We start from the raw sequence: 15,235 nt of genomic DNA, 5'->3' as shown, positions 1-15,235 counted from the left end.
TAAAAATTTGTCTGTTATTAGAAATAATTTCATTCCAACCAACAAGAGAAATCCTTTAAAATAAATTCTGCATTTTAAACTACAGCATTATATCAAAAACCTATTAACAATGATTGTTCTTCGTTTAAAATTTACTAATGTTTCGCCTCAGTGATCAAATACAAGAAACAAAAACTTAAAAAATCCAAGTTGACCTTGACCTTGTAGTCTAGTCAATATGGTTCTGACACTGATTAGTATTATCATTACATCACTGCGTTGCATATTGGCACAACCGACAAAAAAAATTTTTGTGTTTGCGACGTCTATAGATTTTACCATAAACTGTGGTTACTTATTGGCAATTCCACAAGCTTTAGGAAAGTCTATACGGGACCACAGTAGAGAAATAAAACTCTGCCTACGATAATATCTTTGGAGCATGCCCATTTCAAAATAAAACTAAAACTTTTTTTTTCAGATGTGCCACTATTCAAGCATAGCAGAGATATTTATTATCATTGCCCTCCCAACATTTTCTACTTAACTAAATTCAATTATAACAATAGGAATATATGTTCTAAAACTGCGCATTCGCCAACAGTTGAGTGAGGAAAGGAATTCTCTTTAGGTCCTTGGGGAAGGACAGAGACGGTCAAGGGGTATTCGCTCTCGATTTTGCTCGAATGTATTAAAGATAGAGGATGGACTAAAAGGAGATTTAGTGAAATAACACAGTTTTTAGTGCCAATAATAATGGTAAAATTATCTGATCCACTAATATATGTGTGTTCACTCGCCGTTTCATTGGAAGGTGTTAGTCCATTACGGGCGGGTTTTAATACTTACGTTTTGGCTAGTATTGTCTCTGGGCGTGAAAAGACCATCAAGAGTCACTGGTATGAAGACCATTTTTTTTTCTATTTTAGTCTTTACTCATTTAAACATTTGTGAATGTTTCATGACTATTATATTAACAAATTTTAAGTCTTTACAAGAATTGACGCAATTTAATATTAGTATTAACGGCTGGATTGTGGTTTACTACTAGGCTGCAAGGTTTTGTTAGGACAGGCTATAACGGTTCTTGCAGTTCTCAGCTATAACGGCTGTAACAGCTTTAGCAGCCACTCCTAGAAGTGTAAATTTACTTGAAGGTAGCAGCAGTCTGCTACAGGACGAACTTCAAAACTTGGAAATGGATCTCTTGTAATAACAGAACCATTAGACGAAAAAACTATATAATTTTATTGTCTCTGGAGCATCAGCAAACGTTAAACATATTGGATGGCTTAAGTGGTTTTGTAAAAGGAGATTTTGAAAAAGAAACTTCCTAGTATTGTATTTATCCGGTCATTTAGAGGGGCGATTGAAGGAAATATTTCCGTAGTTTCGTAATCAACCATTGAGCTGTCTTAATTAGGAATTAATTAGTCTACTGTTTAATTTTCAACATAATAAATATTCAGCATTAAACTTTAAAATTAAAATGACACAAGCAATTATTTTTCAAGCATGTAAAAACAAACCACAGCTTGTTAGATAATCTGTGATTACCATAGTTACAGATAAACTACTCTTGTAACTTAATCTATTTTTAGTAACGATGGCAAGCGAATTAGAGAAATTGATTGATTTTAAAATGCTAGAAAATGAAACTCAAAAAGCCTGCGAGGGTGAAAAACTTTATTGGATCAGAAACGAGGCAAAAATAAGAGCAGCCACCGGGAAACCCATTGAATACGATGAGTTCAGGTAGGTACAACTTTTTTTATTTTTTAATTTTAAATAATTGAATTTGTTTTTGTTTTTACGAAATAATTGATATAAAAATATTTTTCTATATACTCATTCATTTTATAAGAAATCATATCATGGTTGTCTTTAAACAAATATTAAAGAACTTAGCTTTTTAAAAATTCAACCAAATATAACCGTTTTAGTAATCAAATATTTTTTTATCACACCTGTTTAAGAATATTTTTAGATTATTTATCTAGAAATTGAGCACGAATTGGCCAAATATTGATCATATATAAAGCTGACTTTGTACCGGTAATAGATAGCATTGCCATTAACACGTGATATTAACATAACATTGACATTTTTAAAAATTTCCTCCGAGAAATGTTAATAATGTTATGTCGTTTATGCCATAACATATCGTAAGTCTGAAAAGTCAACGTTAAGATTTTACACAACATTCAAGAGACATCTCGTCTCAACCATCGGTTTGTGGGTCATCGGTATGATCTTTTCTGTACAATCAGAATATTCGACGCTATATTGATGCACCAGTTCTTAAATCATTTAAAAATTTGTTGGGACTTAAGAGGGGTTACAGCTTAAGTGACAATTTGATTTCGCTTACACCTATTAACATTGTTTTATAAATACCTATTTTAATGTACACATTAGGCATACAAACGTTATTAGTATTTTGCTAATAATAATGTTACTGAAAAATTTGGTACAAGCTCACCTTTAATCATGACCTACCAATTTGTACCAATACAAAGATGTTTTAACAATTTCATTTATTTTAATAAGATTTTATAATAAGAATAATTTAATTATTTATTATTATCTAGTTTCTGATGATAATGAAAAGCAATTTTCAGGCACATCGTAGATGCTGCTCACCTGAAACCGTTAGAGAAAAAGGATGCAATACGAGCTAGTGATATGAAAACAGTTTGGAACCCCTTCTGTCAAAGGAAAGAATCTTACAGAAATTGATAATTTAGTTTTTAATGAATAAAAAATGTATAAGAAATCAATAAAATTCATAATTATTAATCATTGGTCAAAATTTGTATTTTTATGATTATAAACCGAAAAGTAGTTTTTTGAAGTAGAAGGGCATGTCACCTGACTGGGTTTGAAAGTTTATTTTATTTTGAATTGGGCATATACCAAAAATAGAACCGTAGACGAGTTAATTCTGCTATTGAGAGTCCCTTAGATACTGTCCCAAAGATAGTGTATAGGGCTACCATAAGTCTGTCTACGGCACAATATACAGAATTTTGTAAATAAAAAATTAAAAAAACTTTTTTTGACAGATGTGCTACTATTAAAGCAAAGGAACGATATTATTTTATAATATTTATAACAAAATTTCATATTTTATATCAAAATATTTAAAAAAATTAAAGATAAAATTCAAGAAGACGAGAACGGGCTGGTTTGAAAGCTACAAGTCTACTAAAGTTGACTGTTATACTTCCTTAAGTAGAAAAAAACAATATTCATCACAGACGATGTGATAGAATCAATAGGGAAAACCTAGGAGAGTGAACCTCGCGGACTACCTGTTTCTGGAGGAAGGATTGAAGTTCTTTATTACCTGAGGATCATCGGTCCCTGGGGAAAGACTGAAGAACCTTCCTTGAGAACTTTCCGCACCGAGAATGTTAATTATAAGATGTCCAGTGAAATAATTTTCTTTAACACAATCCTCGTCAAGCTGGTTTGAATCCAATCTATGGGGGTTGAAATTTATCTCATGGTGGACCCAAGGAATGGATTTCGACCTCCCTATTCAGACTAGAATGGTTGATAACCTGTAGGATGACCACCCGTATGACCACATCTGTGGAAAAAGAAAAAGAAAAGTTGAAGACTCATCAAAATCATTAGACCTGTTTTGACACTTCAGTGTTTGTTCAAACACAAGTTTAGACTATCAGCAACTCGCATGCGCAAGTGCAGTGTGGTTTTTCAGGCTCAAAACCAGTCCTCGCATGCGTCCACTAGTACTAAATGGTCTAGAAATGTAGTTCCCAACTGGCTGGCGAAATAATAGTTGGTTTCCGTTTGTTTTTTTTCATTTTAGTATTTATTTTTTAAAAATTTTCCCAGGAGGTTCAGGCAGATCATAGGGGGGCCATGACTACCCTGTCTTCATCTATGCATAAAGTCCACATATCGTACCCGATTTGTTACCTCTGGCATTTACAATTAAAACCCTGAAAACTAAATAAAAATCAAGAATTATTCGATGATTATTATAATTATAATATCTGATCATGATACTGTTTTACCAAGCAGTGGAAGGAAACTAAAAACCCGAAAACAAAAAAGAAAACACAGGAAGATTTCTCCTGAACCAAGAGTTCAGATCTGATGATCCAAAGAGGATATAAACTTGGAGTTTTCGTTGTACCTACTTAACAGTTAATTATATCACTTTAATCTAGGTTATCGAATAATTTATTAATTAAATAAATGACTTGGCAATTCTTAGTTCATTAATATTCCTAATTTTCCAAACAAGTAAAACACCTTTTCTGTCATTTCCAGCAAAATTTCTCGTTTCTTCAAGAATTATATATTACTATTAATGTGTTTGTTTTATTTTAATTTATTGTTATTATAACATTACTATTGTCTGAAATCAAACTTGGCATCTGACCTCTGGAATTTATGTAACATTTTAATAAATCATAACACGTTTCTTATTTTGAAATAAGGCTGGTTAGTCTTTTAGAAAGAGGAAAAATGGTTGTTAGTAGTACTATCATACGTTTTACTCGAAAATTAATCGGTTCCATTGGCCAGGTATTAATTTAAAATGTTCTAGTAGTTTGCTGCCTTCATATTTCATATTAAAATACTGTCATTTTAGTTAAGAACTATAACAACAAGCTCAAAAATGAGTCAGAGTGTTCAGGATACTACAGATTGGACTGACAAGCTAGAAATTTTGAAACCTGAACAAGTAAAGAAGATTCCTATGTATAGAATCATGGATGAGAATGGAAACATACATGATACAGCCAAAGATCCAATGGTTTGATTTTGTTATTTGGCCAGATAACATACTCAAGCTTTCAATAAAATTGTTAATACGTATTGTCTCTTTCAGTTAGACAGTGAAACACTACGCTCAATGTATAAATGTATGATTCAACTAAACATTATGGATAAAATTTTATATGAATCTCAAAGACAAGGGAGAATTTCTTTTTATATGACTAGTGTTGGTGAAGAAGGAACTCACCTAGGTTCCGCAGCTGCCTTATCAAAAGAGGATCTCATATATGCTCAGTATCGAGAGACTGGTTAGTCTGAAACTCATTATTTATAAACAAATTTGAGTGATTATTTTACATTTCAACACAATTTTTTAGGAGTGCTTTTATGGAGAGGAATAACTTTACAAGAATGTATTAACCAGTGTTATGGAAATAATTTAGACAGAGGCAAAGGAAAACAAATGCCATGTCATTATGGTAGTAAAGACAGGAATTTTGTTACCATTTCATCACCACTGGCAACTCAAATACCACAAGGTATTATTTTTTTTATAAGAATATAAGCCACAATTGAATAGATTGTAACTGTACTTGGATAAAAATAATATGGTAATTTTTAACCATAATTTCACATTTCTGTTACTAAAAAATATGTTACCCTGACACTGTTATTTTTTAGTATAATATTTTCATCATTATATAGATTTTTCCTGATGCAAGATTCTAGATAAATAATGTTCAGAAGTAACTAATAAAACTTTTTTGATTTTATCACTACTATAATTAGTTCTCTCCCTTTGTTAAATTTGTTTTGTCTGTTTTTTTCATATTAAATTTTAATTTATTTAATATGTTCTTCATTAATTTTAAAATCTTTGAAGATTTTCTAGAATGCTTTTTATACCTAACATAATGCTTTGAATTTTAACCAAAATAAATTAAAAATAAGGACAGTTATTCTTAATATTTTAATTTAATAAGATTAATCTTCATTTTAATGATAGCTATACTATAAATATTTTACATAACTGAAATAAAACTTTATTTAGAGTACTTACTATACTTATAATTTAGATAAGTAACATTCAGACTAAACTTTAGGACCAAATCTCTTTGAACTACATTTGTTAACTTTTGGATTATAAGGTATTAATACCTTATATCTTACTAAATCTCTTTATCTTTGCCACGGATTACAAGTAATAGAACATACATATATATCATTTATTAGAATGTCTTGGTTCATAAGTCATTAGTGATTTGAAAAAAAAAAACTGCTGGACACGGAAAGTTCCTGTAGTTAACAAACATTAGCGGATAAAATATTATGATGAACGAGACTGTATTTTGGTATCCATTATAAATTAAAAATATTAATATTTTGTGATATGTGAGAGCACAACTCAGTGATTTGGAAAATTTTATTGAAGACAAAGAATATATTTTGATAATTTAATGATAATAGATCATATCCATCTGGTTTTATTAATATTATTCTTAAAAATTGGCATCTATCTGATACAACCAAACAATATTTATTTGAATTTTTAATTATTATTTAACGCATACTTTATTAATATGAGTTATTATCAGGGTGGGCATTTTTTCCACTTTTTCTATTTTGTCCAGTCTGCTGGACGAAATGTATTATAAAATGTTAATGCATTATCACTTTTATTGCAGCTGTTGGTTCAGCATATGCCTTTAAACGTAATAAGAGCAACAGATGTTGTGTAGTATACTTTGGAGAAGGTGCTGCTTCAGAAGGCGATGCTCATGCAGCTTTTAATTTTGCAGCCACTTTAGAAGTACCTGTTGTATTCTTTTGGTAATAGAATTAGAAATTTTATATTAGTATACAAAGTTATTTTTTGTTTTATCAGTCAAGATATTGTTAGGATTGAATTTATCAATAAAATTAACAGAAGTTTTAATTTTAATTCAATCATGAATGACTACAATGATTCTCAAATTTTATATCTGTCATCCAAGGGAATTATTTGACTATTAAAAAATTAGTTAAGTGATTACTATGATTCTGATTTAATTTAAATTTAAATGTGATTTAATCAACAATATTTTCATTATAAAGTCTTGTTACTTCTCTGGAGATTAAATTATCCTATGAGAGATTAAAGTATGTTGAATTGGAGTTTATTTCTATCCAAAGTAATCAAAAATGAACATGGTCGTATATGAAAAAAAGTATTTCTTTATATTATTATTTTTAACTATTTTTTTAATTTATCAAATTGACAAAATGTCTTTTTAAATGCAAAACAATCAAAAAATAAATATTTATCAATGTCAGTATCATTAAGAATGACCGCCCCCCAAACCCAACCATCTTCTCCTCATATAGTTATAAGATTTTTGTCAAATAATTTTTTTTATTTTTTAGATTGTAAATAACTATTTTTAAAGTAATTTATTTATTTTTTAAGTCGAAACAATGGTTATGCCATTTCAACACCATCAGAGGAGCAATACCGTGGAGATGCTATAGCTGGCCGTGCTTTGGGTTATGGTATATCTGTTATCAGAGTTGATGGTAATGATACTTTAGCCGTTTATAATGCAATGAAAGTTGCCAGAGAGCATTCCATCTCCAAGGAACGTCCAATCTTAATCGAAGCTATGACTTACAGGTATTTATCAAATAAAAATTATATTAATAATTGAACCTAATAAATGAATTAATAGCAATTATTTGTTGTCAGGATGGGACATCACAGTACTTCTGACGATAGTTCAGCCTATAGGAGTAATGAAGAAGTTGAAACATGGCAAAAGTTCAACCCAGTAGAAAGGTTTAGGAAGTATTTAGAATCGAAGAATCTTTGGAATGAGGACCAAGAAAAGAAATGTGTTGAAGAGTCAAAAGCTAATGTAATAATGTATTTCTACTTTTCAAAATTATTACTAACTTGTGAAAATGTCTGTTCTCTTGTGTATTAAACCTCCTCAACCATATCTCTGTTGTTGCGGATTATAACATACCGTATAATTATTACTGGTTTAATTGAATCAAAACTCGGAAAATACCTAGGTGGATTTAATACCAATCAGTCAACCAGTCTAAAAAGCGTCAAAGAAGTATTTATGAAGTTAAGTTTATACAAAAAAAAAAATGTAAAGCCTGTGAAAGACATTTTAGAACTTATGTATGAGATCTGCCAAACTATATTTATGCTATTTTAGGTTATAACCTAATGCCTTAAACTGAGTTGAATTTGAAACCACAACTCAAAAAGATTCATTGGGGGTTTGTTTATATTGTGAGCAAGCGTAAAGAGAAGAAATTAATAGCCTGTGATTCAATTCATTCATTATTCACGCAAAAGACTTATGGTCCTTGGCCCACTGGAATCCTCTTTCCCAGTCCTCCCTGTCAGCAACTCAGATAGATAGTCCTATTCTCATCAGATCTTGAATGAAGCTTTGAAGGAAGAAGAATGGGTCTCTAGACTAATGAAGATATGACAAAGATCCTCACTCTCAGGAAGAAGAATTCACTACTTCCAGAGAGACAATACATAATTGGAAGGACAGCGTCTCCGAGGATCTGATGAGAATAGGACTATATATCTGAGCTGCTGACAGGGAGGACTGGGAAAGAGGATTCCAGTGGGCCAAGGAGCATAAGTCTTTTGCGTGAATAATGAATGAATTGAATCACAGACTATTTCTACTCTCTATGCTTGCTCACAATATAAACAAACCCCCAATAAATCTTTTTGAGTTGTGGTTATTACATAAATTCAACTCAGTTTAAGGCATTAGGTTATAACCTAAAATAGTAGAAATATAGTTTGGCAGATCTCATACATAAGTTCTAAAATGTCTTTCACAGGCTTTACATTTTTTTTTTTTGTATAAACTTAACTTTTGTGTATATTACGTTTTCTCTTAGAATGTGGTAAAAAAAAAAAAAACAATTACTTAAATTATTATTGTTATAAATATTGTCTTACGTAAGGTCGTGCCTGACATAAATGTCTGGAAAATCGACAAGATAAATGAGAGTATGTTTAACCTCTTATAGGAAAGAACTACTTTTACTCAAATATGAAAAAACTTTATTGACAGGGTTTCAGAGTCATATCTATAGTATCTTTAGTATGTAAAAAATGATTATATTCTTATAAAAGTTTTTACTAGCTTATACGAGGTGGGTGATGTTTCGCCCACTGTCTGTTCAGTACAATTATCATATTATTCTACAGTTATCATTTTTATTAAAACTTTTATGAATAAAAAACAAAAGAAATTACAAATATGATTAACAAAGTATAAAATATATATATTTTAAGAAACTAATTGGTATGCAATAACTTTAACACTATTTGTTATAAAAAGTAAACAAATAAAAACAAACTGCAATTTTAAAAATTTACAATAAGAATAACAAAATTTACAATCTGAAAAAATTTACAATTTTTGAAGTTGGCTTATTATAGTCTACATTGGAATCACTGCCATCAAAGGAATTTTCAGCCATTTTCTCTGTGGTATCAAGATCATTGCATCCACTTCTTTTAAATATTTTTGATTTTCTAACAAATATCTGCATTCTCCCTCTGCTCTTTTGTGCAATAATTAATATTATAAATAATATTTCAAAATAAAGCAGTAAAAAAAAAATACTTTTTTATTTTATATATGTATATATAGTTGACCGTAAAAATTGACCCTGACCATCTTCTTATTTATCATTTTTTATTTCATAATATATGTTTCATAGGTTCTAAAAGCATTTGGAGAAGCTGAAAAAGTAAATAAACCAGACTGGAGGGAAATGTTTACTGATGTCAACTGGTCTATGCCAAATAATCTCATGTAAGTTTAACTGTTTTTCGAGACTATGAGAGCAAAATTGTTCCTACCCCTAAAATCGCTAAATGACAACTGCATTTGAGGTACTTGGTCATAAAATGTAGTAACTGAAAAAATGAAAACTTTCACTGTGTGTTAAATTTTCTGCCTTCAACCTGCAGTCATTAACCATAACTAATTAACTACATTATTCTTTTAAAAACACATATTACTTAAACATTCTTTCAAAAAACCTATGAAATCAGCTTTAAGGAATCTGGTGATGCCAAAAACTTCAATTCATTATAGATGTCAGAGACCATTTTTTGCAATCAAGTGTCTCATTTTATTTTGACTAAAAAGAGAATTAATTGGATTAGTCAATCACTTCTATCTAGTGGAATATTTGAAGATTAGCATATTAATCAAACAGGAATAGGATGCACTGTATGACCAAAAAAAATGAATATTGAAATTTTCAAGATTTTATAGATTAGGCCACTTTTGCTCTCTTCATTTGTCATAATTATATCTTTTTATAATATTTTGTGGGCATCCCTGCATAAGAGTTAGAGTTTTAAATTAATGCTGACAATAAAATCAATTAAAGTCCTGCTTTCGATATATATTTAGGTTTTACTTTAAATGAATAAAAAAACAGGTACATTATTAACAATTATTGTAGTAATTTTTATTTAAGATAAAATTTATTCTTATAAACTGAGTTAAAGCTAACAGTCAACATAAAATTTCAACCTTCATTTGAATAATAATAACTTCAATAATGTTATAATTATTTTTACAGAAAACAGCGAGAGTATCTGGCTAATCATCTTGAAAAATACAAAGAACATTATCCTTTACAAAGTTACAAGCACTTCTAAAGTTTGTGAATGATACATGAATGTATTTTTAATTTTTTAAGGATTTCCCAAGAATGATTTGTAATAAATCTTTTTTTTTTTATTCATGTAATTTTGGAGTGTATCCGTTTCAAACAGGCAAGTACTTGTTTGATCTCCTAAATAAAAAATCATACTTTGTTGGTATAATCTCATTATTTGTTAGTTAATTATATTTAGCCTGAAATAAAATAGGTCTCTATTCCAAGGACCATATGGAAACTGAATGCTATAAAAATATTTTAAAAAATGTTTTGAACTACTAAAACATTAATGTATGATTTTTTTTTCTAATGTGGTCAAGCAATCATTTGTTTTTTGTTTTTTTGTAAGGTTTTCCTGGTTATGATGTTGATATGTTAACATATATGAGGTTACTGGTAGCTGAGTGTGATAATGCCTCAGTTTAGCAATCATATTTCTGTTGTGACAACACTTTGAATCCAGCTTGGACAAGTTGACATTTATTTTATGGGGGCCCCACAGAATGAAAACTCGTCCTTTCCACACTGGTTTGAATAGATTGGTAACCTGTATAATAACCACCCCATTTACCAGAAATAGTGAAGTTAGGGTTGAACAAAATAAAACAAAAACAATTATGAGGTATAAATTTACATTTTATTAAGAGGGAAATAAAAAAAAAAGTATCATATAATCCTTAAATATCCAAATAATAATGTTTTAATATTTAATTTTGAGTGTTATTTTCAAAACGAAACATAATGGAAAATTTTCTATTAAATAGAAAACATGAATTATTGCATGGATATTTATTTTTCACAATGGGATGTGTTAGCATTTAGAAATATTTGGGATTTATAAAATCATGTATTATTCATTTAGGGTTTTAATCTATTTTATGTTTTGAAGCCAATTTTACGGATTTCGATATCTCGTGCATTTATCATGGTTAGTCTAGAGCACTTCCCAAAGTGGTATCTCAAGCATATGCCAGGGGTACCACGAGCAAATGCCACTTTCTCAATGTATTATAAAATAAAAGAACAAAAAAATTAAAATAAAAGTGCATTCTTGTGTTTAATTTGCACTGTTTTGCTATGTAATCTACCGCTCTAAGGATAATTTTGACATTTTAATATATTTTTTATCCCAACAAAGGTTCCCTGATTTTTTTAGATAACAAGGGTGCCGCAAAATTTTATTTAGCCCAGAAAGGGTGCCGCGGCAAAAAAAGTTTGGAAACTTCTGGTCTAGAGATTTTAGACTTTTTATTATTATCACAAATTTATATATAATTGTTATCATGGAAATTTATAAAATTATTTGTAATTGAATTGAACAAATAGAATAACCTATTTATGAGGGTTAATTAATTTTTTTAATGTAAATTATTGCATTATGTATTTACTATTGGTCCTGTGCATATCTATCAAGAACCTTTCAATTTAAGACTGAAGTATTTGAAGCATTTATTTACTGTATCCAGATTTAGAAATTTAAACTTTACTTACTTTCAATATAAATATATATTTATTTTTTCAACAATCTGTGTTTTAATTTGTTTTACCACCATACTGACTTTCCTTTTCCTTCAGAGACAATACAATAACTTCCTGAGTATAAAACTACAATATTTCCTTTAAAAATAACATTGATATTTAAAAGAACCACTCCTATCTCCTCCATATGAGGGTAATTCCAAAATTAAGAAGACTCCATTTTCTTTTAGAGTATACAATTCCGTTTATTTGCTATAATTTATACATCATTTTAAAGATTATAAATTTTTTTACTTTTCTATAGAATTGCCACTTCGGTCCATGCATTTTTGAAGATGCTGTATCAGTTCTTGTATGCTCATGTTGTACAGTTCTCTGCCATATAGTTTGAAAAAACCTCATTTTTTATCTTGTCGTCAGAGTTGAATATCCTGACTAAATGTTTCCACTGTCCCCTAGTCCAGACTACAGCGAGGTTTTGTGATAATTTAGGATGAAATTTTTGTTTTTAAAATTTTTTTCTACAACTTTTACATACATGTTTATGCTTCCCAGGAACATTTTGTAATAATATTATCACTGTTATTTTACATATTTTTTTACTATTTCACTGTTTTTTTCTTAAAAGTACATGTTTTAGTCCACATTTCCCTTTTTATTTTACATATTTTTAAATATTTCACCATTTTTAATTTTTGAGAATATATTTTTTATAAGTATTTTATTTCATGTTGTCCTTTTCACTTAGCACTATTTTTATCTAAAGAGATTTTTTGTAAGTTTGAAAAAAATCAATTCCTATATAAAAATTACAACACAGATCGTTTTCAATTATTTTCTGGGAAGTCTAAAGTAAACACGTGATGGAATAGATGTTAATAATTTTAATGTAATTATGAGCTCCTGTAATTTTTTATGTCCTCAAACCATTGAGTATGCAAGGTAGGTTTGTTTCTAATGGTTTCGTTCAATTTATAATCAGATTTAAGTTCCAACAAAAATTTCTCCTCCAATTCTGTATTTCCGAATCTTATCAAATACCTCAATTCTTCACAGGATTTCATTTGAGATGCCTAAAATGGTCTGTTGTAAAAAATAATCGTGGCTATACAACATATAGTTTGAGGATGAATAATTAAACAACATTATTAAATGTATTTTCTTTTCTGAAAAACCTTTTAACAAATTCAAAAGTTACATACTAAAGTTTGAAGCTTTTTTAAGGTTGAATTTTCTTATTGTTCGATTTTTAATATTAAATATTTCTTTATTTTTATTATATATTTATGTGTACATAAATACATATTAGCACTTTTTTATCATATAAAAATCCGATTCTTAGTGATAATGTTCTTATATTTATTTTGGTCCCAGCAGGCATGGAGTTAACCAAGGAAACCTTCCTTTCAATTTTAAAACAGTTGCCATTACTTAACCAAGACAATTTAGATTTACAGAAACTTTATGTCTGCTACACCTTCCTGGCAACCATTAAGGAGGTGGTAAAAAATAAAGTTCAACAGTTAATCGAGGAAATGATGGGGAATCGGTAAGATACAGGGAAACAAAAGCTGTCAGTGTCTTTAGAAATTCATGGATCAAATTGGCGATTGTGTATGAGTACAGATGCTATATCTAGTTGTGAATTGTGTATTGGGATTGTGTATGAGTATAGATGTTATATCTTGTTGTGTATGAGTACAGATGCAATATCTTCTATACTATTCTCGAACAAGACTTCTTCAAGGCTTTTTAATTGGTGAAAATACATAACAAACTTGCTGAATATAGTTTTTATTTTACAATATAGGTAGGTACTAGGATTTCAACAATGCTTATTTTATAATAAGGAAAGAAATTACTCCTCTTCTAAAACTAAATACGCATTAAATGCTAACAGTTGAAATTAGAATATTGCCTTACCATTGTACAATATAAATAAATTATAAGCAATAATATAAATTATGGTATATATAATTTTAAAACTTTGGCTTAGTTTTGTTTTTTCATATATTAAATAATAAACATGCAAAATACTATCAATCACAACAAAAGTTTTCAATTAACTAAATGACCATACAAAAATTTTATATATAATATATAAATAATATTTTTTTACAAAACAATTAATACAAGTTGTAGGTAGTAAGCAATTGATGGCAAGCCGATTTTGTTCATAAAACTATTCTATTACTACAAAAAGATTTATTTTAGATAAATATTAAAGACAGAACAATTGACTGCAATTACAATTTTGAAATTTACAAACATCAAGTGTTTTACAATTGATTAAATAGTGTTATCAATAGATATATTTAAAAAAAAAGAAAAATAAGGATGGTAACTTAAAAATTTTATTTGAATATTATAAATTAACCTTGGTGTAGAAAAATGCATATAGATTTATCTCAGATAATAATGGCTACCAAAACTACTTATTTTCTAGAAGAAAAATACATTGGCTTATCACAGAACTCATATTTCCTTAATGACAGACTGGCCATAAAATTGATATTGCAACACATGATTAAAATAAAAATAAAAAATTCCTTTTTTTTTTTTTTTTAATTTAATCTATACATAACATAACATTTAAAATGTCTAACTAAGTTATAGAATTGTTATAAAGAATAACTGAACACACTTTTTGTTTTTGTGTGTGTGTGTTAAAGTGACTAATATATACATTTATTATGTAACAGACAACAAACTTAAAATTGATAAATTTTTTTATAAACTTTATATCCTATAATATAAACAAGCATAACATTCCTTAATCTGATAACCAAACATCCCATAAATGGTTTTAACAAGTGTTTCTCTATTGGGTTTAAAAATGACAAGAGAGAAATTCCTTGGGTTATATCAACACAAAGCGCCTATAATGTTGGATATTATGTGCAATTCATATAACCCATTGAAATTGAACAGTAAAGAGGAAAAAACTAGAATAATTAAATTTGTTTGTATTTCGGTGACTTCATTCGGTGTTGATACATTCAAAACAACCTTTAAATAGCTCTTTAACATTTAAAAATGAAGAAACTGAATAACTCAATCAACTATAAATTTTTTAATTTACATTTTCTTCAACTTTAGAGATACCTCATTGAACCCCATTACCTTTCTCCATTACCTTATCATAATCAATATTATTTCATTTCCATTTAATTAAAGAATATACTCTGAATACTTGTAAGTTAAACTTGTATTTAGAACATTAGTAATTGTTTTGGCTAAGTATCCAGGGAAAAGCAAAATTCAACAAATTCAATTGGTAATTTGATATCCAGCAATAATACATTTTATACATTAC

At 28.7% G+C, this 15,235-nt stretch overlaps 1 protein-coding gene and 1 non-coding gene across 2 annotated transcripts; both read left to right on the top strand.

The window, feature by feature from the left end:
- Positions 1 to 1,100: 1,100 nt before the first annotated feature.
- Positions 1,101 to 2,778, top strand: LOC106679483 (uncharacterized). The gene is made up of 2 exons (XR_010844527.1): positions 1,101 to 1,734; positions 2,601 to 2,778. It is a non-coding gene; the product is annotated as an uncharacterized protein (transcript).
- A 1,403-nt stretch (positions 2,779 to 4,181) lies between these two features.
- Positions 4,182 to 10,611, top strand: BckdhA (Branched chain keto acid dehydrogenase E1 subunit alpha). Its single transcript, XM_014418730.3, has 9 exons — positions 4,182 to 4,542; positions 4,610 to 4,774; positions 4,850 to 5,045; positions 5,115 to 5,276; positions 6,423 to 6,567; positions 7,184 to 7,387; positions 7,460 to 7,628; positions 9,484 to 9,578; positions 10,360 to 10,611. Exons 1-9 carry the CDS (start codon positions 4,483 to 4,485, stop codon positions 10,436 to 10,438), a joined length of 1,275 nt encoding a protein of 424 aa, XP_014274216.1. The 5' UTR covers positions 4,182 to 4,482; the 3' UTR covers positions 10,439 to 10,611.
- Positions 10,612 to 15,235: the final 4,624 nt, after the last annotated feature.

This window comes from Halyomorpha halys, unplaced genomic scaffold, assembly GCF_000696795.3.
Source record: "Halyomorpha halys isolate HHAL.00 unplaced genomic scaffold, Hhal_1.1 Scaffold207.1, whole genome shotgun sequence".
In the NCBI taxonomy this organism is placed as follows: domain Eukaryota; kingdom Metazoa; phylum Arthropoda; class Insecta; order Hemiptera; family Pentatomidae; genus Halyomorpha; species Halyomorpha halys.
This window is presented reverse-complemented; position numbering and strand designations above follow the sequence as displayed.

What these genes read in the sequence shown, in the direction of transcription:
- BckdhA (XM_014418730.3), top strand. Translation starts at nt 4,483, where the DNA reads ATGGTTGTTAGTAGTACTATCATACGTTTTACTCGAAAATTAATCGGT. An exon ending in TAATCGGTTCCATTGGCCAG is followed by an intron (nt 4,543 to 4,609) that starts GTATTAATTTAA and finishes CTGTCATTTTAG; the next exon opens with TTAAGAACTATAACAACAAG. An exon ending in ATCGAAGCTATGACTTACAG is followed by an intron (nt 7,388 to 7,459) that starts GTATTTATCAAA and finishes ATTTGTTGTCAG; the next exon opens with GATGGGACATCACAGTACTT.